The sequence below is a fragment of the Pan troglodytes genome, chromosome 20 (assembly GCF_028858775.2).
Source record: "Pan troglodytes isolate AG18354 chromosome 20, NHGRI_mPanTro3-v2.0_pri, whole genome shotgun sequence".
Lineage (NCBI taxonomy): Eukaryota > Metazoa > Chordata > Mammalia > Primates > Hominidae > Pan > Pan troglodytes.
Window position 1 is genome coordinate 25,849,101 of NC_072418.2, and position 26,818 is coordinate 25,875,918.

A 26,818-nucleotide genomic window follows, 5' to 3' on the forward strand; every position below is an offset into this window, starting at 1 on the left:
AGAATTTTTTTTCTAGTAAATTAGACACCTTCTTAAAATGATTTATTTTGTTCCAGTATTGCTTTTTTCTGCTACAAATAGTTTCAAACTTACGATAACACAAATACATTTACTCCAAAATTTATTTACACCTAAGATTTATCTTTAGACTAATAGATGTATATTTAACTCTGTAAATCAATACTAACAGTCCATATGTGCATGCAAGCAGAGGCCACATGTTCAAAGAAAAATATATTAAAATTTTAAAAAATATTTTCTCAGGACTCAGAAATGCATAGATTTTACTTATGTTTCTACATAATTTTCATTATGACCATAAAAATGCTCCTGCAGTCAATAACAATTTAATTGTACATTTAAAAATAACTAAAACTGTAGAAATGAATTGCTTGTAATACAAAGAATAAATGCTACAGGTAATGGATACCTATTTTCCTCTAATATGATTACATATTGCATGCCTGTATCAAAATATACCATATATGGCATACGCATATACACATATTATGTATCCACAAAAATTAAGAAAAATAAATTTAAACGTGAAAATGAGAATAAAAGTTTCACCTATAGGAACAATATTCTGTAACTTATTGACAATTTAAAGTCACTGGCAAAAAAGATTACTAGAGATTTCAGTCCGTTATCTTACCAAATAATATATTGTTACCATCTTTTACCTGCACCCTTGAGTAAGGTGGAATAGGCTAAAGTTAGTGGCATAACACTTCAATGAATTCATGATAGTATTTAAACTGTTAAAAATGTTTAAATGGAAAGTTAAGTTGACAGAAAATTTATAATTTAAGAGTATAATTAATATTATTCCATAAAAGTACAATTAATAACATACTAACTTAAACAAAATTTAAAAATGTTTTTCTTTCCTAATAATGCAGATTACTCTGAACACCTACCTCATACATCACTCAATGTTATAAGTTAACCACAAATAGCCTCTCCACTTAAATTTTCATCATGAGTCCTACATTATAATGTCCTTACCCTTCCATAGAAAAGGTCATAAATAACACCTACCTAAAAAAAAGAATCTTTCGTATCATTTATGCAGCAATGATTAGTCACATATTTTCACATGTGAATACACCAGGAATGATGAAACAGCATGAAGTAATTTAAGACATTAATTCCATTATTATTCACTTTTTAAAAATTCCATATTTTCACAAAAAGTATACTTTGAGTGTAATTATATCTCTCCAAAAAATTTTTTTAAAGTTATATACAAATAATGTTTATATGAACTTTAGTCTGTATTTTTTATACTCAGCTTTCTGATTTAGTATAATGTCTAAAGTTTGAGTGTCCTAGATGTTTCTACTGTGAATGATTCCCTGATATTTACATAGAACTAACTTTGGACTGAACATCTTTCATATTTAATGCATCTGCAAAAATACATTTTAGTATAAACTCTTTGGTGTTTCATAATTTGCAGTTTTTGAAAAAAATGTTTTTCCAAATTTATTACATTGGCAGGGTTTTCTTCAGTATAAACTCCTTGATGTTGAACAAAATTTTAACAACTGCCTCAAGGTTTTCCTCTAGTACAAAATGTGTGCAATACGATCTGTGATACAAGCAAAGATATTACAACCCTCTTCATATTGGTAATGCTTTTTCAAAATAAATACTCTTCTGCACTTTATAGACATATTTTCTGAGAGATCTTTTGATAGTAATTAAACTTTTAATGCTTTTATTTAGTATGAACTCTGATTTTGAGTAAGATTTGAGCAGGTATTAATGGCTTTTTTGTCAATATTTGTACATTGGTTCTCAAGTATAAATGCTTTACAGTGCAATAAGATGTGAGCATTGGTTAGAAGCTTGGCCACATTGTTCACACCGCCAATTTTCTCAGTATGAATTATCTTATCTATAATCAAGTGTGACAATCATTTAAAGGCTTTGTCACATTCTTCACATTTCTAGAATTTGTTGGCAACAAGTTTTTGTGTTTAGAAAAGTTTGAGGTGTTGTCAAAAGCATTGTCTTTTCTTTCAGGTTTGTAGAGTTTCTCTCCAATATGAATAATCTTATGTCTGTTAAGAATTGAGGACTTTTTTAGGCTTTCCGTATTATTCAACCTTGTAAGATTTTTCTCCAATATGACTTATCTGTAGTAATAAGTGAGGACTGGTTAAAGGCTTTGCCAAATTTTTTCCATTTGTAGGGTTGCTGTCCAGTATGAATTTTCTTATGTGTAGTTAGGGATGAGGATGAGAAAAAGGCTTTCCCACATTCTTCACATTTGTAGGGTTTTACTCCAGTATAAACTACCTCAATGTTTATTAAAAGTTGAAGATAAGTTAAAAGATTTGCCACATTATTCATATGATCAGGGTTTCTCTCCAGTATGAATTTTCTTATGGTTAGTAAGAATTGAAGACTGGTTAAAGGTTTTGCCACATTCTTCACATTGGTAGGGTTTCTCTCCAGTATGAACAATCGTATGTTTAGTAAGATTTGAGTAATGATTAAAAGCTTTGCCACATTCTTCACACTTGTAAGGTTTCTCTCCAGTATGAATTATCTTATGGTTAGAAAGGATTGAAGACTGGTTAAAGGTTTTGCCACATTTTTCACATTTGTAGGGTTTCTCTTCAGTATGGATTATCTTATGTTTAGTAAGAGTTGAGGACGAGTTAAAGGCTTTGCCACATTCTTCACATTTGTAGGATTTCTCTCCAGTATGAATTATCTTATGTGCAGTAAGGGTTGAGGATTGTCTAAAAGCTTTGCCATACTCTTCACATTTGTAGAGTTTCTCTCCAGTGTGCATCCTCTTATGTATAGTTAGGGTTGAAGATCGGCTAAATGCTTTGCCACATTCTTCACATTTGTAGGGTTTCTCTCTAGTATTAATTTTCTTATGTTCAGTAAGGTTTGAGGACCATATAAATGCTTTGCCACATTCTTCACACTTGTAAGGTTTCTCTCCAGTATGGATTATCTTATGTGCACTAAGATTTGAGAATCGATGAAAAGTTTTGCCACATACTTCACATTTATAGGGTTTCTCTGCAGTGTGCATTCTCTTATGTTTAGTTAGGGTTGAGGACCATACATATGCTTTGCCACATTCTTCACATTTGTAGCGTTTCTCTCCAGTACGAATTATCTTATGTGTAGTAAGGGTTGAGGATTGGCTAAAAGCTTTGCCACATTCTTCACATTTGTAGGGTTTCTCTCCAGCATGCATCCTCTTATGTTTAGTTAGGTTTGAGGACCATACATATGCTTTGACACATTCTTTACATTTGTAGAGTTTCTCTTCAGTGTGCATCCTCTTATGTATGGTTAGGGTTAAGGATTTGTTAAATGTTTTGCCACATTCTTCACACTTATAAGATTTCTCTCCAATATGAATTATCTTATGTGTAGTAAGATTTGAGGATAGATTAAAAGCTTTTCTATATTCTTCACATTTGTAGGGTTTTTCTTCAGTATGAATTTTCTTATGATTAGTAAGGGTTGAAGACCAATTAAAGGTTTTTCCACATTCTTTACATTTGTAGGACTTCCCTGTAGTATAAATGCTTTTATGCTGGGTTTTGTGTGAAAGCATGCAAAATGATTTGACACATTTTTTACATTTGAAAGGTTTCCTTCCAGTGTGTCTTATGTCTGTTTGAATTTACAAATTTATAAAAGACTTTCAAACATTTACCGCATTGAAATACTTTGCTCTGGGTAGTTGTGTAACACAGGTTAAGTCCATTATAACCTTCTTTGTGCACCTTAAGCTCATCCACACTTTGAACCTTTTCTTAACTGTAAATTCTGATGTCCACATTTTTCATATCTTCTTGGTATTACTTTTTGAAAAGAATCTTCCATGCCCTGTTCTGGCCAAAGGTCTTGAGCAACATGAGAACATATACCTGAAAAAAAATTTTTATAAATTACTCCACTTACTAGACTCACATGAATATAGTTTAAAAATCTTACCTATAAATTTATACCATCTACATAAATGAAATGGCTTTGCAAAATACCACAGGCCCTAATTCTTTCACAAACATATAAATGTAACAAAAACATAGAGACCAAAATACATCTGTGGAAAATTTATGAGTTAATTGTGTGCAGTGTCCCAGATGAGCACAATGTGAAAAACCACATAGAAGAAAAAGAGAAGTCTGATAAATTTACCCAACACAGCTTTTCCTGCTTCTCACTGTAACATAATGCCTTTAGAAAGGGCAGCCTGGCCAGCATGGCGAATCCCCATCTCTACTAAAACTACAAAATTTAGCTGGGTGTGGAAGTGTGTGCCTGTAATCCTAGCTACTCAGGAGGCTGAGGCTGGAGAATCGCTTGAACCTGGGAGGTGGAGGTTGCAGTTAGCTGAGGTTGCACCAGTACACTCCAGCATGTCGGGAGGATAGAGCAAGGCTCTGTCTCCAAAAAATAAAAATTAAAAGGAAACAGTGATGTGCCATTTACAAACACAGTCTTATGAGATAATCTGTGAACAGTTAACAAAAATTTTGCAGGCCATAAGGGAACTGTGTGATGTAGTCATAAAAAAGTTGTGAAAAAAAGCAGCTATTAAGTGAGAATAATACCATCAGTGAATCTGTCCTGCCAAATAAAAATATAGAAACTTTCCAAAATAAACAAATTCTAAAACAGTAGTTGGTACTGCTTATGTCCTACATATAAAGGGTGCTGAAAATAGTTTATTTTACTGAAAATAACATGATTCAAAAAAACACCACATAATCATACAAAAATAATTTTCTGGGAAAACATACACAAATAAACAAAATTAGAATTTCTGAGCATTATCCTAGTGGTGCAAAAAACATTTCTAATTATTCTCTGAAATTTGAAAGAAAAAAGCATAGAAATAATTATAAATATCTGTTAATGAATACACAACACAAAAAGACATAACTAGCAACGTCAATGACAAATTTGAAGGAAGATGAAAAAGAATTTTTGTATGCAACTTATTTTTTTACCAGATTAAAATATATTGTTGTATTTTTTAGAGGTTATATGTAATCCCCAAAGTACCACAAACATATTTGTATAAATACACAAAAGAGGTTGGGTGCTGTGGTTCATGCCAGTAATCCCAGCACTTCGGGAGGCCGAGGCAGGTGGATCATGAGGTCAAGAGATTGAGACCACCCTGGCCAACATGGTGAAACCCAGTCTCTACTAAAAATGCAAAAATTAGCCAGGCGTGGTGGCAGATGCTTGTAGTCCCAGCTACTCAGAAGGCTAAGGCAGGAGAATCGCTTGAACCCAGGAGGCAAAGGTTGCAGTGAGCCGAGATCATGCCACTGCACTCCCACCTGAGTGAAAGAACAAAACTCCATCTCAGAAAAGAAATTTAATGATTAAAAAAGACTGGAAGTAGACATTCCATGCAAACATTAATCAGAGGACAGCATAAATAGTCAAAATAATCATACACAAGCTCCATCTTAAGTCAAAAAGTATAATATTTTATAAAATGTACTTGAAATTAAAACTCCAAAGACACAAAGAAGAACATCAAAAAATAATAGATTCATTAACTGGGAACCTATTACAAATTTCTCTGTGTGTGTGTGAGTGTGTGTGTGTGTCTCACATTAGTGTTCCAAATATATAAAGCCAATATTGACAGAATGGAAGAAACACAAAGAAAGCAGTATAATTATAGAAAGATATTTTAATACCACACTTTCTGTAACAAAAATAAAACAAGAATGTTAATAAGGGAATAGACTACTTAAAGGCAGTATAAAACAATTATTCCGAACAGAGTTATGGAGAACACTCCTCAACAACATCAGAATACACACCCTTCTCAATAGCTCATATAACATTTTCCTTGATAGACCACATCTTAGGCCACAAAGGAAGTCTTACCAACATTTTTAAAGGTAAAATTCCATGAACTACTTTCTATGACCAAAATGATATGAGAGTATACTATGATGAGAACAAAAATGAAAAATTTACAAATGCACAGAAATTAAACAACACACTCTTAAGTGTGCTCTTACACAAAAGTTGAAATAGTTAAATTGTGAAGAGGTCCATTGTGCTCAATGCAATTTACATATTTAATGCATTGTTTTCCAAATTTCTCATTGCATTTTTGAAGAAATAGAAACAACAACCCCAAAAGTATATAGAATCCCAAGAGACTATAAAGTGTCCAACAATCTTCAAAAAAAAGAAAAAAATGCTGGAGGCATTTAAGTTAATTCAAAATACATTACAAAGCTACAGAATTAAAATGATTTGCTATTAGTATAAAGGTAAAAAAGTAGACATAAAATAGAATGCAGCACACATACAAATTTTCACATATATGGTCATATAAGGAGTCATTTACATACTCATAATTATTGCAGCATTGTTACTGTAGGCCAATAGGTGAAAGCAACGCAAATTTCTTTCACCAAATCATTCAGCAGATGTAATTTGAAATATAAAAATTGTGAGGCCAGGTGCGGTGGCTCAAGCCTGTAATCCCAGCACTTTGAGAGGGTGAGGTGGGCTGATTACCTGAGATTGAGAGTTCAAGACCAGCCTGACCAACATGGAGAAACCTAGTCTCTATTAATAATACAAACTTAGCCAGGCGTGGAGACACATGCTTGTAATCCCGGGTACTTGGGGGGCTGAGGCAGTAGAATCGCTTGAACCTGGGAGGCAGAGGTTGTGGTGAGCCAAGATCATGCCATTGCACTACAGCCTGGGCAACAAGGGGGAAACTCCGTCTAAAAAATGAAATAGAAAAATGAAAAAAAATTCTGGAATATCACTCAGTATTCAAAAAGAAGGAAATATTCTGCCAACTATAAATATAAATCTTGATGGCATTATGCAAAATGAAATGAGCCAGCCACAAAAAGAGACTGTATGAGATACATGAAGGAGTTACACTTTTAGAAACAAAGAACAGAGTGATATTTGAAAAGTGCCATAAAACAGAAAAAACTGGGGCCAGGCATGGTGGCTCACACCTGTAATTTCAGCACTTTGGGAGGCCAAGGCAGGTGGATCACCTAAGCTCAGGAGTTTGAAACCAGCCTGGCCAACACAGCAAAACTACGTCTACTAAAAATGCAAAAATTAGCCAGGCATGGCAGTTGGCACCTGTAATCCCAGCCACTCAGGAAGCTGAGGCACTAAAATTGCTTGAACCTGGAAGTGCAGTGAGCTGAGATCATGCCACTGCTCTCCAGTGTGGGTGACAGAGCAAGACTCTGGAAAATTTGGTAGACAATGGAAAAATTAGTAGTTGTTTAATATGTATTAAGATTTAGCTTTACAAGATAAAAATGTTTTAGCAATATGTTCCATGCAATGTCACAATAAACTGAATATTTAAAAATATTTTGTGGTAAATTTTGTTATGTTTTATTGACAAGTAAAAATAAACAATAATACCTAAAAGATATATAGTTATGATAGTTTTAAATTATATTCAAATCCAAATGTGTTTCTCCCATGCAAAAATCACATATATTCACAAATTAATAGGATGTTGAAATTACAAGAATTTCATGACTTCTCATCTACACAGGATTAAAAAACCATTCACAACAAACCTTCACAACAAATATACAAGTTATAAAAAAAAAACAAGGATAACATTTTTCCAGGCAAATAGAGATAATTCTATTGGAAAAGACATATGGCTAATTCATATATGATTTTGCTCCACAATGTCTTAAATTGTACAAAGTTAAATATTGGCATGCACAATTAGAATATATACTAAAAAATCAAACCACAATTAACAGATGTGTTGTGACATACCCTCAAATACATATTTATATATTATATACAAAAATATAAAATTGCAAAATAAAATTAAAACATGGAATGTAAAACTTATTAGATACCATCAACTAGATCAATATATTCATTAAGGAAGAAGAATATGAGAAAAAAATAATAGAGGTTACTTGAAGATAAAAAAGGGTGAGAACTTTCCACATTTTGACGTAATAAAAGAAAAAATTCTAACCAATAATATTTGATTTAAATTTATTTCACTTTAAAAAGGAGATGAAAATAAAAAAAAATCCAAGATAAAGGGTGAGGGTGTTCATCACCACTAGCACAGTTTTATGAAAAAATGCTACATGGGGGCAGGCACTGTGGGCTCATGACTGGAATCTATAGTTTTAGGAGGCCAAGGCTGTCAGAACACTAGAGACCAGGAGTTTCAGATCACGCTGAGTAATCCAGGGAGACTCTGCATATAACAAAAAAAATGCTAAAATGAGCCAATTTTGTTTAAAAATAAAATACTGGACAGCATCATAAAACCATACATAAAATAGAGCACTCTATTAAATGCAAATATACAAATATAGAACTCTTTACTATCATAATGATGATGTATACAAGTCTTAAAGCTATTCTGTAGAGTATTTAAAACAGAAAAACCACCATAAATGTTAATATACAACATAAAATAATTTTTAATATTAATAACAAACTGAAAAATATAGAGGTATAATTTTTATATTCAATTTAAGTTGTCATGAGATTTAAATATATTGTTTTAATTTTAAGATGTTTCATGTAAACTCCATTTTTAAAGATGATATGGTTTGGCCATGTCCCAACTCAAGTCTCATCTTTAATTCCCACATGTTGTGGGGGGAACGTGGTGGAAGGTAATTGAATCATGGGGGCAGGTCTTTTCTGTGCTGATCTCACGACAGTGAATAAGTCTCATGAAATCTGATGGCTTTATAAGGCAGAGTTTTCCTCCACAAGCTCTCTTTCTTGTCTGCCAACCAGGTGAGACATGCCTTTCACCTTCCAGCATGATTGTAAGGTCTCCCCAGTCATACGAAACTGTAAGTCCAATAAACCTCTTTCTGTTGTAAATTGCCCAGTCTCAGGTTATATCTTTATCACCAGCATGAAAACAGACTAATACACAAGATGGTTATGAAGATAATATTTATAGAAACTATGCAAAACAAAATGTAAAAAATAATTGAAGCACGTCACTACACAATTAAAATAAAATTTAAGGCAATAAAACAATATATTAAAAAACCCACTGAGGAATACATAAAACAATAACAATAAAACTAATAACTTCATTTTAATAAATAATTTTAAATATAAATTAATTAAACTACTTAATAGAAAGGTAATCTCAGGACTTTCGGAGGTTAAGGTGGGCTAATTACTGGATCTCAGAAGTTTGAGACCAGCCTTGGCAATGTGGCAAAACTTTGTCTCAACCATACATACAAAAAAACTAGCTGGGTGTGATGCTACACACTACCTGAGAGGCTACACACAACTACCTGAGAGGCTGAAATGACAGAATCTTCTGAGTTTGGGAGGTTGAGGCTTCTGTGAGCCATGATCACACCACTGCAAACCAGCCTGGTTGAGAGTGAGACCTATCTCAAAAATAAATGAATAAACAAGTAATTAAATGAAATTATAAAAAGAAAAAATAAAATGCCTTAGTGGCTTAAGAAAAAGCCACCTACAAGGGACTCATTTTAGCACTGAGTTAAATAGGCTGAAAACCACATGGTGAAAAAAAAATTTATTTTATGAAAATAGTAACTACAATTGGGTACTAGACATAATATCCTTTAAGTCAAGTGCTAACGTGAGACAAACATTGATAGTATATATTGGTAAAATGAATTGATTTACCACAAATCTATAACTATTCTTTCTTTCTTTCCTTCTTTCCTTCTTTCCTTCTTTTTCTTTCTCTTTCTTTCTTTCTTTCTTTCTTTCTTTCTTTCTTTCCTTTCTTTATGTATGTGTATATATAACATCAGACTCCAAAATATATAAAGCAAATATTAACAAAAGTAAAGCAAAAAATACATAGCAACATAATAATTGTAGACATCAAGACCCCATTTTCCATCATAGAAAACTCACATAGAAAAATCAATTAAAAAACAGAAAACCTAGACAACATTATAGACTGTATTAATTATTTTGCATATAGAGGAATACTTGAGAGTGGATAATTTATAAAGAAATAATGACTTCACCATTTCTGCACATATAAATACAGATAAATATTTAATAGGGGGATAATGCCTCCTAGAAAATGGGTGAAAATATTTACAAATCATATGTGATAGGAGTCAATATTCAAAAAATATAAACAACTTTTAAAACTGAACAATAGCCAGGTGCGGTGGCTCACATCTGTAATCCCAGCGCTTTGAAAGGCCGAGGCAGGCAGATCACGAGGTCAGGTGTTCAAGACCAGCCTGATCAACATGGCAAAACTCCATCTCTACTAAAAATACAAAAGTTAGCCAGGTGTGGTGGCATGCGCCTGTTATCCCAGCTACTCAGGTGACTGAGGTGGGAGAATCACTTGAAACCGGGAGGTGAAGGTTACAGCCTAGGCGACAGAGCAATACTCCATCTCAAAACAAACAAACAAAACAATAAAGTTGAATAACTTTATTTAGAAATAGGCCAATAATTGAAATAAATTTTCATCAAAACATTTGAAAGGACACACAAAACTAATTTGTAGAGAAATGCATAAAAATCACAATGAAAAACAAAATCCCCTCACACTCATTTAAATGGCCACTATCAATTTTTTAAAAACACCAAACCTGTCGATGATGCAATAAAAATGAAACCCTTGGCCGCGCGTGGTGGCTCAAGCCTGTAATCCCAGCACTTTGGGAGGCCGAGGCGGGCAAATCATGAGTCAGGAGTTCAAGACCAGCCTCACCAACATGGTGAAACCCCATCACTAATAAAAATACAAAGTTAGTTGGGTTGATTGTCGGTGGAAAATAAGGATGCACCCATTATTTTATAATGTTATAAATGTACTTCAAATAATTAAAAATAAATTATCAAATACAGCAATTCCATTTATGAATCTATATCTAAAATATGCAACATAGGACCTTGAAGACATGTTCGATACAATGAAATATTATTCAGCCTTAAAAAAAATCTTCTCACATTTAAAGATACACTCTGAGAATATTATGTCAACTGAAATAAGCCATAATGAAATGATGGATGTTATGATTTCACTTATTTAAGACATATAAAATAGTCTCATTCATCAAAACAGAACGTAGAAGGGTGGTTCTCAAGGGATGGAGAGAGTATAAAATGGATAAATGTTATGTAATGGATACTGAGTTTTAGTTTTACAAGATGTAAAATTTCAAGAAGTCTTTTGCATAACAATGTGAATATACATGACATGCCTAAAATATACATTTTGTTTTTGTTTTTGTTTTCAGACTGGGTCTCAATCTGTAACCCAAGATTGTGTGCAATGGCGCAATTATGGCTCACTGCAGCCTCAGATTCCCAGGGTCAAGTAATCCTGCCCCTCAATCTCTCAAGTAGCTGGGACCACAGGTGCACACCACCGTGCCTAGCTATTTCTTAGAAAAAAAATATTATTAGAGAGGGTGTCTCCATATTTTGCCGAGGCTGGTCTCAAACTCTTGGGTTCAAGTAATCCCCCTGTCCTTGCCTCTCAAAATCCTGGTTTTACAGATGTGAGCCACCACCATGCCTGGCCCTGACATGTACATTTAAATAGATTTAAGAAGGTAAATTATGTTATGTGTTTTTACAACAATTTTTTTTTAAACTGGAAAAAATACAGAATTATAAATCTTTTTAAAAATTACCTTCGGATCACAAAAGTGTTTCTCTCACACAAAGGAAATACATATTCATCATTAAACACATGGTGAAAATAAGACTATTTCCAAGGCCACTCACTTAGAAAAGATAAAACCAACATTGAAAATGAGCTAAGAGGCAGGGCAAGGTGGCTCATGCCTGTAATCCCAGCATTTTTGGTGGCCAACGTGGGCAGATCATCTGAGATCAGAAATTCCAGACCAGCATGACAAACATGGAGAAAGCCCACCTTTACTAAAAAAAAAAAATACAAAATTATCTGGGTGTGGTGGCATATACCTGTAATCCCAGCTACTAAGGAGCCTGAGGCAGGAGAATCACTTGAACCAGGGAGGCGGAGGTTGCAGTGAGACGAGATCCTGCATTGCACTCCAGGCTCAGCAACAAGAGCAAAACTCCATTTCCAAAAAAAAAAAAGAAAATGAGCTAAGAATGTATGAATGTATACAAGATAAGGTATAGCCAAAATTGGGGTCATATTTGCAGATAAAAACACACACATATATATAATTTGATTGTGATACACATGGCTCATTTATCTTTTAATTAAAACTTACATTAACTTATAGTATACAAACAACTGCTAATTGTCTAAAATTATAATACTTAAATAATAGCAATAGACACAATAAACTGATGTTAACAAACTTACACTAAAAAGCACACTAACGTACAACTGCAAGACAATAATAACAGAAATGCTTAGTCATAAAATCTAGTTGGCAACATTAATGTACATTAAATAATTTGTGTAGATAACTGCAATGTTTGACTGTAACTGTGCATTCATGGAAGGCAGGCATTTGAAATTACTGGCATCCATTTTATGGCAATAAAATTTCAGAGAAAATGCAGAACAATCATAAATGGGAGATGCTAATGAGAAACTTTTAATAGATTTAAGCATTTAAAAAAACTAGTGCCAATTTTTACGTTTTAAATATACGCTATTTTTAAACAAAATATAACTACTGTAATCCAAGTTTAGAAGCAAAGAAAATCCTTACATTGCTTTTATATATATATACACTTATATATATGTATATATATACACATATGGTTAGAGCCTCCTATATAAAATGAATATTTGGGGAATAAATTATGTTATTATTTAGATATAGGCTGATAAAAGTTGTTGAAAATTCTATAATTCCTTTTTGTCTGCCTGCACACTAATTATCTAATTTAATTCAGGCACAACATGTAAATTCTAGTATAGTACCCTAAATTTCTGAATCTAAAATTACAGACAAATTTGAAGTAGAAAATAGAAAGTAAAAATGTATATGGAGAGTGACATTAATAAGATTTTTTTAAAAAGGTGCCCTACTTGCTTATCCCCTGAAAGCAAGAAAATTTGTCAGCCATTCCTGATAAAAACGCCTTTATGAGAGAACCAGGCATCATGGTTCACACCTGTAATGACAACTACATGGCAAAATAAAGTAGGAGAATTGCCTGCAGTCAAAATATTAAGACCTGTCTGGGTTATGTAGGAAGACCCCCATTTCAAAAATAAGTGCCTTTAAGAGAGCTCTGAGATCCAGGAAGGGAGCTGTGAAACTCTGCTGAAGCCCAAGACTGAAGGTAATTCTGTTTAGAAGACAGGCCCTCATTCAGGTGGCAAACTACAGGACTACTGTTTTTGGCTACAGACAAGAAAACGTTCCGCCTAACTTGGTTCCACTGAGAATTTTAAACTTACTCTGTAACAATCCCAAACTCTTCCCAGCCATAGTCTGGGGGGGGGGGGTCCTGCCCTTCCAGAGGCCTGGAGGAAGACCTGCATTTATAGCCATGCAGCAGGCCTGCAGACCTTCGCCTTTCGTGTGGTCCCCGAAGCAGTTCCATGATGCAGTTCCAGCTCCCTGAGCCACAGTTCATGGCTGGTTCTGCCCATGTAGAAACCCAAAGTGACCTGGGAAAATTCTCTCTTGTACTGGGTGAAAGCCATGCTCATCCACATCCTGATATAAAGCCCACCATATGCAGGCCTGACTGCAGAAACCTGCCCTTGGGTTTGCCCTGCAGAGCAAAGTCCTGAAGGATATTCACTCTGTCCAAAAATTAAATGAGAATTACAACTATCCAAGCCCCTTTTAACAAGCCCACTTAAATGGATTCTTGTGCAAATCCAGAAGGCTTAAAACAAACCTAAAACCCCTCTTCACTACAAACCCAGAGGCATTCTATCACTCTGGTGGCCCAACAAAAATAGACTTTTCCTTTCTGAAACCAGTTTATAAAATCCTGAAGAGGTGTTTGCTCCTTCAAATTTACACACACCAATGCAAAACTATTGTTTCTTATTGTCAATGCTTCTATTTTAACATTGCACTGAAGGCATGTGAAAGAAGAAATAGTCAAAAGAAAAATTTAAAGTCATTGAAGTTGAAGTGCAGTAAGTAAAATGTTTGTTTGTAGATCATGTAATATTAAATATACAAAAAATAAAAAGTACATAAAAACCTGTTTAAACTAATGAATACACTCAGTTAATTAGCAAAATATAAAATTAACATACAATTCTGAGTAATCATTCCATACACTTAAAACAAACTCTCTGACAGAGGAAAAAACAATCTTATTTATGATAGCATAAAATAATCCATTTTGGAACAAATTTAATTAAGCAGCTCATAAATCTTTTTTTTTTTTTTGAGACAAGAGTCTTGCTCTGTCACCCAAGCTGGAGTGCAGTGGCATAATCTCGGCTCACTGCAACCTCCACCTCCCGGGTTCAAGCAATTCTCCTTCATCAGCCTCCTGAGTAGCTGGGATTACAGGTGCCCGCCACCATGCCCAGCTAATTTTTGTATTTTTAGTAGAGACAGGGTTTCACCATCTCACTGGTCTTGAACTCCTGATCTCATGATCCACCCGCCTCGGCCTCCCAAAGTGCTGGGATTACAGGCGTGAGCCACCATGCCAGGCCAAGAGCTCATAAATCTTTTAAATGAAAGATATATCAATAAAAAAATTAGACAGGACACAAATAAATTTAAAAATATTTTATTTCTATTGAAAGAATAAGAATTGTGAAAATGCCATATTATCCAAAGTGATCTCTAGATTCAATAAACTCCCTATCAAAATTCCAGATGTGATGCAAAAAGAGAACTTAAAAATAGTTTAGGCCAGGCACGGTGGCACACGCCTGTATTCCCAGCACTTTGGGAAGGCAAGGTGGGCAGATCGCCTGAGGTCAGGAGTTTGAGACCAGCCTGGCCAACATGATGAAACTTCATCTTTACTAAAAATACAAAGTATTAGCCAGGTGTGGTGGCATGTGCCTGTAACCCCAGCTGCTCAGGAAGCTGAGGCAGGAGAATCACTTGAACCTGTGAGGCAGAGGTTGCAGTGAGCTGAGATTGCGCCACTGCACTCCAACTTTGGCAACAAAAGCAAAGGTGTCTCTCAAATAAAATAAAATAACATAAAACAAAATAAAATGGTTTAACAGAGTATCTCAAAATTATGCAGATATGTATCTGTCCACAAAAACAAGAAGTCAGATTGTGCACTCTTTTATATGCCATGAACAGTACTTTGGCTGTCACTGTAAACTTCAACGAAGATTACTGAAGGGAAAGTAGAATTCTTAGAGATTTTATAAGCATAAGCAGAAGATGGCCCTATGTGAGAGTGTAATTTTTAAACAATTTCAGGCTTCCCAGAAACTATTTCCTTAGGAACACAGCTTCCCAAATCGCTTTAAAGACTTACTTTCTTCTTGACTTTGGACTTCTCATCCATGTCGTCTGTTGTATTCACTCTCACCTACCTGGGGGTTCATCCACCATCACATGTCGCTTCATATTCCAGGGCTCTTTTCCTTGCTCCAGACAGGTGATCAGGTCTGGCTTAGAGAAAGCAATACCTGTTTTATTAAAAATAACTAACATGAATTTTGTTCATATTCTCCAATTACCGACTTAGTAATGTGCTTAGTAAAAAGGATATAATAGATTATTCTAATAAGTTTATCCCAATATACTAATTTATAACAGAAATTTTTAAATATTTAGAAAATATTTTAATTTTGTAGGTTCTTAATTTCAGTGCCTGCCACTACTGAATAAAAAATTGGTGAAGCAGATAGATTTTAAGGTGTGAATAACAATATTTTATGCCACTAAGCTTCTGAAATTACCACTAATCTAAAATGAAGGACACAGATCAGCTCAGGAATGTGGAAAGTTCAGGTCAAGATGAAACATCTTCAGTAAATTTTTTCTAAACAGACGACTCCCCAGGATTTTCTTGATAACAGAAATATGAAAGCATAATTACCAGAAAACATTCTACAAAGAGAAATGAAATTTTTATTTTATATTGAGGAATTTTGTATTAAAGTTATCTTCACCCAGGAAGGCCAGGTTTCTGTAGTTCTCTAACATCATCTTCCTATATAAATTCTTCTGTGCAGTGTCCAGGTACTGCCACTCCTCCAGAGAGAATTCTATGGCCACATCCCTAAATGTCAACAGTCCCTGGAAAACACACACAAACACACATATTTACAAAGTGGCTATGAATAGAATTTTTTATTTGACACAAGGTAAAATCAGAAAGTGAATAGAACTGGTTCTGACTTAAAAGAATGACTGAAATTATCCAATAAAATAATTGTCAACACACAAACGTTTTCTAAGGTATTCTCTAACTATGAGATAAGAGAGTGGCATAATATCCACAACCTCAGTGTATATGTGATACTTGTCTGAATGATAAAAGTGTAAAATTGAGGGCATATCACGAACATGTACATTTTTGAGTGCTATATTTACATAATAGAGAATTAGTTGTGTATATTTTTCAGAAGAAAAAGACATAGTTTATATATTTCAGACAAAATAGACATGTTGAGTTAGACGGTACCACTCAAATTTTAATGTGTACAATAAACTGGACATCTTATTAAGGCAGATTATTTTTTCAGGAGATCTGAAATAAAGTCTGAGGTACCAGGCTCTACCAAGCTCACCAGTTATGCCAATGTTTTGGCACCAAAATACTATTTTGTCAAACATCCAGTAAGTGGAAGAGCCTGTGTTTTTTTTTCAGTTTTTCTGGCCTGTAAACAAAGATGAGAATTTCATTTACCAAAGAAAGATAAATGCAAAGAAAACCTTAAAAAAAAAAAAAAAAGCAGCTGCCAGATTAAATGTGATGGTTTATGCACATCAACTGCATAAAAATACTTAATGAAGAGAAAAATAACTCTATAGTGAAAAACTCTGTAAGAGAGTTAAGTGAGTTATTAACATCAACTGCACTAGGAAAACTTTTTATAGTGTGCTGATCCACCCAGAAGGACACAGCATCACTACTGAGATATGGCCCCTACTAAATTACTGTCTGAATTTAACCATAAGAAAACATCATTTTTATGGAAAGTACAAGATACAGGTATCGTCCATGTTCTACAATTTTTTTTTTTTTTTTTTTTTTGAGACAGAGTCTTGCTCTGTCGCCCAGGCTGGAGTGCAGTGGCATGATCTGGGCTCACTGCGAGCTCTGCCTCCCGGGTTCACGCCATTCTCCTGCCTCAGCCTCCCGAGCAGCTGGGACTACAGGCACCGGCCACCAAGCTAACTTTTTGTATTTTTAGTAGAGACGGGGTTTCACCGTGTTAGCCAGGATGGTCTCGATCTCCTCTCCTCGTGATCTGCCCGCCTCGGCCTCCCAAAGTGCTGGGATTACAGGCGTGAGCCACTGTGCCCGGCCTATGTTCTAACATTTTTAACAGTCATTTTAAGTAGTTCTTTCTTTAGCACCCTAATAAGCAGTTATCTCCTGATATTTTTTCAGAACTTTCCAGGTAATAAATGCCATCCTATTTAAATGAGCATTTTCTTAACCGTGTAACGCATAGAGTTTGAACACAGTATAAGAAATTCTTCTTCAAATGTTTAGCTAGCTTAAGTTTCTTTGCCCTTCTGTTCCCTGTTTTCAAGGCCAGACTTTCTTATTCTGTATGTTCCCCCTGCCCTGGTAAACAACCTTCTCCCAGTTTTTATCTATGGAGCCCACATTCCAAATCCATTACCGACTCTGTGAATTACCCCTCCCGTCGCAATGGCTACTTCTGCCGAAACTGATCTTCCTGCCTTCCCAACCGTATAACTGCATTCCTGCATTTTTCAAGTTAGCCAACTGGGTTTAGTTTAGATTATGCAGTCCAACTCCAGCCAGTGGAGGCAGGACACAGTAACAAGAAAAAGCTGCATCAGAGGTAATAAAAACCCCCTACTTTCCTTTGTTCATGTGCACCCTCCTGCAGCGTAAGCTTTAATTTCCATATCAGAGTTATTAACTTGGTTTCTGAAACTAAAACTAAGTGTTAGAAACATTCAGCAAAATTACTCAAACACAGTGTTCATGTAACGGAAGAACATTTTAAGGCGCTTACACTTTATACCTCAAAGAATAGCAAAAGTATTTATTCCTTTCAGGCAATAAATGTATTATTTTATTATTTGTATTAAAACTCATATAGGAAACAATTAGTCAGCCAGGTGCGGTGGCTTACATCTGTAATTTCAGCACTTTGGGAGGCTTAGGTGGGTGGATGACCTGAAGTCAGGAGTTCGAGACCAGCCGGGCCAACGTGGTGAAATCCCCATCTCTACTAAAAACACAAAAATTAGCCGGGCATGGTGGTGGAAGCCTGTAATTCAATCTACTCGGGAAGCTGAGGCAGGAGAATCGCTTGGACCAGGGAGGCAGAGGCTGCAGTGAGCCAAGATTGCACCATTGCACTCCACCTTGGGCAACAAGAGCAAAACTCCGTTTCAAAAAAAAAAAAAAAATTAGTCACTTGGAAACACTTATAGGAGGCACCAATTTTCATCACATAAAATTTAGCAATAAACTCAAAAATCAAAATAACAGGATACAGGGCCAGGCATGGTGGCTCACGCCTGTAATCCCAGCACTTTCGGAAGTCGAGGTGGATGTATCACTTGAGGCCAGGAGTTCAAGACCAGCCTAACATGGTGAAAACCCATCTCTGCTAAAAACACAAAACGTAGCCGGGTGTGGTGGCACATGTTTGTAGTGCCAGCTACTCAGGAGGCTGAGGCAGGAGAATCGCTTGAACCTGGGAAGCGAAAGTGGCAGTGAGCTGAGATTGCACTCCAGCCTGGGCATCGTTGTGAGACTCTATCTTAAAACACACACACACACACACACACAAACAGGATATAGAACAAAGATATTCACGGTCAAAAATTTACCCTGCTAACAAAAGGAACTGAAGTTTTCAGGAATCTATGTAACCAGTTACCAACCACATTTTGTGTGTGTGTGTGTGGAAATGTATTCATTGTCTACAGCTGAAATTGAAGAGAAATTTTTCTTTGTTTTCTTCCTTGGTAGCTACCATTCTAAAAGCTAGATGGACTGTATGAAATCACTCTGCCATAAAAACACACATCTGAGAAAATTTCTAAACTCACCCTGAGAAAAAAAAGGTAAGTGAAAATTTTCAACAAACAAAATGTATTATTAGATATTAATGTTTTTAAGACTCACCTGCCAGGTGCGGTGGCTCACGCCTGTAATCCCAGCACTTTGGGAGGCTGAGGAGGGCGAATCATCTGAGGTCAGGAGTTCGAGACCAGCCTGACCAACATGGAGAAACCCTGTCTTTACTAAAAATATAAAAAATTAGCCGGGCTTGGCGGCATATGCCTGTAATCCCAGCTACTCAGGAGGCTGAAGCAAGAGAATCACTTGAACCCAGGAGGTGGAGGTTGCGGTGAGCCAAGATGGCACCATTGCACTCCAGCCTGGGCAACAAGAGTGAAACTGTCTCAATTAAAAAAAAAAAAAAAGACTCACCTTTTTTATGCCCTTTGTAAATATTTTCTTACCTTTCAAGCTCTACTACTAAAATGCAATATACAATTAAAAAAAAAACAGCTGGGCACAGTGGCTAACACCTGTAATCTCAGCACTTTGGAAGGCCCAGGCAGGTGAGTCACTTGAGGCCAGAAGTTTGAGATCAGCCTGGCTAACATGGTGAAACTCTGACTCTACTAAATATACAAAAACTAGCAGGGAGTGGTGGTGAACACCTGTACTCCCAGCTACTTGGGAGGCTGAAGCATCACCCGAACTTAGGATTTAGAGGTTTCAGTGAGCCGAGATGGCACCACTTCACTCCAGCCTGGGTGACAGAAGAAAACTCTGTCTTAAAAAATAAATAAATAAACCTTAGGTAAAATAGGTGAATAAATCTTTTCAAGGTACAGATATGTCTTATTCATGTGTCAAGTCAGGCCATTCAGTTACTTGAGAGATTGCCCCACCCCACCCTGCACACTTAAGTGCTCAATAACCCCGTCTCAGGAGACTCTGAACTATGCCCCAGAGAGTGCCTCAGGCGCATTTTACTCTGCAAGTTCTTACACCATCTCAATGGAGTCAGCTTTTTGGGGTTTGGTGGTTTTCTTGTCTTTGGAGTGCTGATTTTTTTTCTAGAATTTTTTTACTGTTTTTCTTGTACTATTTTTCTGTCCCCTAAAGGAATCCAGGACACAGAAATTATTTTTCTCGTCAATACTGGTATCTGATTGGCTGACCAGCAATGAGTCTCCAAGAAATGAAAGTTGGGTTGGGTGAAGACAATATTAATGTCTCAAGGGGTTAACTTTGAAAAAAAAAAAAAAAAAAGTACACCAGGAAATGCCTCTTAGCCTGAGGGCATCCATGTGTGCACTTGAGAAGCTACACTCAATACCTCAGGTTGCCCTATGAGCGAATAAGCCCCAGGGCTGATATTCACTAGAGACTCTAGCAGACATAGTTATGGTAGGTATTGTGGTTTATCCCCATACAGTACTGAAATCCAGGTCCAAGAAAACCTGAAGGGTGACTGAAAACACATCACCCTATAATGTTTCTAAAAAAAAAACTTGACCCAAAAACATTCTGATAAGATATCTGTGTCAACGGAAAATAGAAGAAAAAAAAACCCACAGAGATATTTTACAATAGTGTCAGATTATTCTTTGCTTAACTCTCATAGGAAATATGTACCAAAAAAATATTTTTAAATGTGCCATCAAATGCTTTGTCAAAAAATAATTAATTAGCCAGGGGCAGTGGCTCAGGTCTGTAATCCCAGCTCTTTGGGAGGCAGAGGCAGGTGGACTTCTTGAAGCCAGAAGTTCAAGACCAGTCTGGCCAGTATAGTGAAATCCCGTCTCTACCAAAAATACAAAAATTAGCCAGGCATGCTGGCGAGTGCCTATAATTCCAGCTACTTGAGAGATTGAGACAAGAGAATTGTGCCAGGCGCGGTGGCTCATGCCTGTAATCCCAGCACTTTGGGAGGCAGAGGCGGGCGGATCACGAGGTCAGGAGATCGAGACCATCCTGGCTAACACAGTGAAACCCCGTCTCTACTAAAAATACAAAAAATTAGCCGGGGTCCCAGCTACTCGTGAGGCTGAGGCAGGAGAATGGCGTGAACCCGGGAGGCGGAGCTTGCAGTGAGCCAAGATTGCGCCACTGCACTCCAGCCTGGGCGACAGAGCGAGACTCCGTGTGAAAAAAAAAAAAAAAAAAAACCAGAATCGTTTGAGCCCAGGAAGTGGAGGCTGCAGTGAGCCTAGATGAAGCCACTGCACTCCAGCCTGGGCAACAGAGCAAGGCTCTATCTCAAAAGTTAAAAAAAAAAAAAGATTAATTAAAATAGGTATTAAAATGTATACTAAATGACAAATTGTTGATAAAGTGAATTAGGGAGGGGAAATTGGCATTTGGGAATGTCAGACGAAACTGAAAATTTAGTATTTTACTGCAAGCCAGAGTCAGACTGGAGGAATAGGTGATGAGGAGTGGACTTGAGGCCCTGCTTGTGACACGTGTGAAAAATTCAGAAAAAAAAAATCAGTCCCCTGTGGAGTGTGAAAAATCAGTAAGTGGCAGGAAATTAGATTGAGGTGGCTCTAGTCCCCGGATTTCTACTTCAAAAAAAAAAAAAAAAAATCTAAACTGAAGAGCATTTCTTGGTAAATAACTACATTGGAGGAAACAAAATTCAGGCTTAACCAACTATAAACTGCCAGTTAAGCTGATTACATAACCAGCTTTACCTTGATTATAAAAATTAAGAAACTATGCTGGGCGCAGTGGCTCACGCCTGTAATCCCAGCACTTTGGAAGGCCGAGGTGGGTGGATCATCTGAGGTCAGGAGTTCCAGACCAGCCTGACCAACAGGGTGAAACCCCGTCTCTACAAAAAATAATAAAAAAAAAAGGCCAAATGTGGTGGCGAGCACCTGTAGTCCCAACTACCAGCGAGGCTGAGGCAGAAGAAACGCTTGAACCTGGGAGGCGGGGATTGGGGTGAGCCACTGCACTCCAGCCTGAGTAACAGAGAGACTTTGTCTCAAAAAATAGAAAATCAAAACAAAACAACAACAACAAAAAAACCTACATAACCGTACCAAGCCAATTATTGAATTTGGTTTTCTTATAAAAACCTTTCCTTCAAGCGCCTTCCATGAATTGCAAATTACAAACTACAGCAGGGTGCTGCTCAACAATTTTTGAATCACCCTTTGATTAAGTTATTTAATATTTTCGTGGTGATGCCCATAAATTTTTAATAGAAAAAAAAGGGCCTGGGAATCCCACAGACAAAAAGCTCTTCCCATTCGTGAACCTGCACCCCGAGTCAGGATTCTGCCCTGACCTTCCTCCCGTGGTACTTGCACAATCTGGGAGAGATGCGGGGCTGCAGGTCCAGAGCTGCCCAGAGAGGGCTCCAGGCCAGGACATGGTCACTGCGCAGGGAAGAGACAGGCCGTCTGGGGGGCCCGGCTGTCAGTGCAGCCACCATCTTATGGCTGAAGGGGACTGAGGCCGAGCTGGGCAAGGAGAACACAGGGCGCAGATTGTGGAGCTGACTGCGGAGAGGCCTGAGTCCCATCAACCGCTTCCCACCGGTTCCAACCAGGCTCGTCCCTTCTCTCGGGATGTCGGACTCAGCACTTTCACCATTTCTAGGCTTCCAGGGGGTCCTCGTGTCTCAGTTGTGAATGTCCAATACCTGCAGGTCACAGGGCCACAGAGGCTGGGCCTCTAAAAGCAGAAGACACAGAGCAATGAGGACGACACCGGGAGGAACAACTGCAGCCAGCGGCAAAGGCCCCACCAAATACCGGAAGCCGCCCTGTTCGCTCCAGCTGTGTGTCTGATTGGACAGTTCCCAGGACAGCGTCCCTGATTGGATAACGTTTAAGACCCCGCCTTCTCAGGCCCTGAGTGATGGAAGATGTGGTCAGAGGTTGGACTGAAAGAAGAAAGATTGACAGCCTAAGTTGTAGCCTTTTCAGGCAAGATTTCTTCCCTGAGCTGAGCCAGGCCCATCCCAGAGCACGGGAAAATTCTCTCTCTTCTTTGCTCTCTCTTTTTTTCAATGTATTCAAAATGTAAACTTTTTTTTTTTGAAACGGAGTTTCGCTCTTGTTTCTCAGGCTGGAGTGCAATGGCACGATCTCGGCTCACTGCAACTTTCGCCTCCTGGGATTAAGCGATTCTGCTGCCTCAGCCTTCAGAGTAGCTGGGACTACAGGTGCACAACACCACACATGGCTAATTTTTGTATTTTTAGTAGAGACGGGATTTCTCCACGTTAGCCAGGCTGGTTTCGGCCTTCTGATCTCAGGAGATGCACCCGCCTCAGCCTCCCAAAGTGCTGGGATTACAGGCGTGATTCACCACATCCGCCAACTCGATATTATCTTTAAAGCAAAATTAGGAATGCCTCTGTTCTCCAGATATTGGGATATCTGGACAGTCCTAAGTCTGGTTCTGCTTAGTAAACATTAATTCGTTCCCTTAATCATAAACATCTAGAGGCTAGGAATGTCTAACTTGCTGAGAATGCAGCCCAAGTCTCAGCATCATTTTCCTAGCCCTCTCTCAAAATGGAGTCGCTCTGGTATAAATGCTTCTGACATATTTTCCCACTTGTTTTACAAGAGGACCCTTAATCCTAAGAGTTGCAGAGAGACAAAGATTCACCTGTAAATTTTTCAGGCTGAGTAGGGGCGATGATATTCCTGACCAACTGTTGGGGCCTCTCGCATTCAGAGTAGAGAGAAACTCAGTCAGACAGTGTTTGTATAGTGAAGGTCGTTCATAACTTCAAGTTCCAAAAAAAGGTGATTACTGGAAGACTAATAAATGTCCAATTCAAGAAAGCATTTAGTGAGCTTGTCTTGCATTTCTACACAAAGAGTAAAACCACAATATATTTCACAACAGCAAAGCAAAATTAGTAAAATTATCCCAGGTAAACTAAACGGGAAGGCTCTGCAAGATGTGGGCAGTTGTTGGAACCAAGCTGATACGTGGTTGACTGATAGTGCATAAAAATGGCAGAGATATGAGTGCTTAAAACTTTTATAGCCTGGGTAATATTATGTGAATAGTCTGGAGCATACACACAACATTTGGTTTTGATCAAAGCACAGGTTTCCTTTTGGGTCTCTGTTAAAATGTCTGCATACCCAACAGTTTGTTTGATTATGTAGAGAGGATGAAGTCTGTGCTCACTCAGTAAATAAGTTACTCTCTGCATGATTCCAACTAATTCCCAAAAGTAGAATGCCAATCTATATCTTTATGTTACCCATCCCTTTCATTTCTTCTGAACAGGAGTCAAAGGTCACTGGCTCATGGGAATAAACAGGATCAGTCTCTTGTGTTCTGCCAGCCTATAGGACTTCATAAGAGACAGGTTTAATTTGAGATAAGTGGACCCAGCTGTTTATTCCCAGAATTTTAACTGCAGTTGGGGTACTAAAGAGAACTTGATAAGGTCCCTTCCATTTTGGGGAAAGTTGACCTGCTGGGGATCCTTCTTTCCAAGTTTTTAATAGGACCCAATTTCCTGGCAGGGTTATAACAAGATTATCTTCCTTAGTTGGGAAAGGGAGTCTTTGATTTTCATATTCAGAGTGTGTTTTGTGCTTGTCACATAATTCTGTAGCTTGAAAGTATCTGTGTCTATTAGAAGGTATGTAGCTGAGAAAGGCCTTGCATACATTATTTCAAAAGAGCTGAGCAGCAGATTTCCCTTAGCGGCCACTGGAATCTATAATAAGGCTACAGATAGTAAAGACAGCGAGGTCTTTGGTGTTTCTTGGCATAGCATAGCAAGAGTCCTCTTTTGAGTTTGATTAGCTCTTTTTACTTTCACCAAGGACTGTGGCCTTCATGCTGAGTGAAGGCGTTACTAAATTTCTAGGGCTCAAGATATGTTCTGTGTAATTGTCACTGTGAAAGATAGGCCTTTATCTCTCTGTAAGCTCTTAGGCAGCCCAAATCTAGGAATTATTTCTTTTTTCTTTTCTTTCTTTCTTTTTTTTTGTTTTTGAGATGGATTTTTTCTCTTGTTGCCCAGGCTAGAGTGCAGTGACATGATCTTAGCTCACTGCAACCTCCGCCTCCCTGGTTCAAACAATTCTCCTGTCTCAGCCTCCTGAGTAGCTGGGATTAGAGGTGCCCGCCACCATGCCTGGCTAATTTTTTATCTTTTTAGTAGAGACAGGGATTTCATCATGTTGGCCAGGCTGGTCTCCAACTCCTGACCTCAGGTGATCCACCAGCCTTGGCCTCCCAAAGTGCAGGGATTACAGGCATAAGCCACTGTGCCAGGTGAAATTATTTCTTTTAGTAGGAATTTAGGAACCTCAATTGCCTTTTTAGACTGGGTAGGAAAAGCCTTGATCCAAACAGTAAAGGTGCAATGAATACTAATAAATATTTAAACCTTTTACATGGGGGCATCTAAGTATAGTCTATTTGCCATCTTCACCACGGTACATTCCTCTATGCTGAACAGGCCTTACTAAAGGAGGAGATAAACATTGGTTGGTCATTTGGGTTATTCCAGGCACATAGTTCACAGGCTCGAGTTACGGGGTTTACTGTTTAAAGTAATCCTTTTTCTATAAAAGGCCAACATTAATTGAAACAGGGAATCTCTTCCCAAATGAACAGTCATACAAATGTTTAACTATTTTTCACTGATTAGCACCTCGCATCAACAGTTTATCAGGAGTGTCTAGCAAAATGCCTGATATTTCAATAAGCGTCCCCCTGTCATCCACTGGTGTCCTTTAGCTTCTAGGACTCCTTGTACTTGATGTGGGTTTAAACCTCACGGTGTTGTTCTAAAGCCAGTTTATTGGCTTTATCTACCAAAAGAGAAGTTGCTGTGACTGCCCTGAGGCATCCAGGCATGACAAGAAAGTTATGTAAGAAAACCAAAGTCTCTAAAAAACAGCTTAGAGAATAGATAAAATGGCATCTATGGGCTTCTCAATCTATCCCTGTGACCATACAGTTTTGGGGTGACAGAAACCCATTATAATGGGTCAAAACAGAGTAAGCAGTACAGAAGAAAGTTTATATATATATATATATATATATATATTTTGAGTTAGAGTCTTGCTCTGTTTCTTAGGTGGAGTGCAGTGGAACAATCTCAGCTTACTGCAACCTCTACCTCTCGGGTTCAAGCAGTTTCCGGCTTTTTTTTTTTTTTTGCATTTTTATTAGAGATGGGAATTCACCGTGTTGGCCAGGCTAGTCTTGAACTCCTGACCTCAAGTTATCCACCCACCTTGGCCTCCCAATGTACTGGAATTACAGGTGTGAGTCACCATGCCTGGTGAAAGTTAATATTCTTACCTGCCATGGTGAAGGTTACCAAGGCTTCTCCAGATAATACGGCTAGTTGTCTGATTGGAGCTTTGGTGGAAGGTCTCAGGCCCCATCACTTTTGGGCACTTGCCTGGCTGTTTCACTCATTATTAGTTAGGGTGCCGATGGCTCTCTTCAGAACACTGGATTATCCCTCTTCCAATGGCCAGTTTTCTTACAGTGTGCACCCTGATTTATGCCCAAGGCACAGTGACTCAGATGGCCAGCTTTGGTCTTCCCACCTTTCAGTTTCTATTGTTCAGGCCAAGACTCAGGAGGCAGCCCCATGTGGGAGGTTAGCTTAAGGTTGCAGCCAAGAGCTGCACCTTGTGGGAGGTCCTTCTTCCTCTTTCTGCTTCCTCCGCTTTGTCCCTGTTATTAAAAACTAAAAATGCCA

The 26,818-nt window shown here is 37.5% G+C and overlaps 1 protein-coding gene across 1 annotated transcript; it reads right to left on the minus strand.

The window, feature by feature from the left end:
- Positions 1-1,705: 1,705 nt before the first annotated feature.
- Positions 1,706-26,489, minus strand: LOC740583 (zinc finger protein 726-like). The gene is given in 7 exon segments (XM_016935566.4): positions 1,706-3,653; positions 3,655-3,789; positions 3,791-3,911; positions 15,473-15,568; positions 16,055-16,181; positions 22,757-22,788; positions 26,410-26,489. Coding segments are annotated over 7 exon segments (1,806 nt in total). The 5' UTR covers positions 26,417-26,489; the 3' UTR covers positions 1,706-2,365.
- Positions 26,490-26,818: the final 329 nt, after the last annotated feature.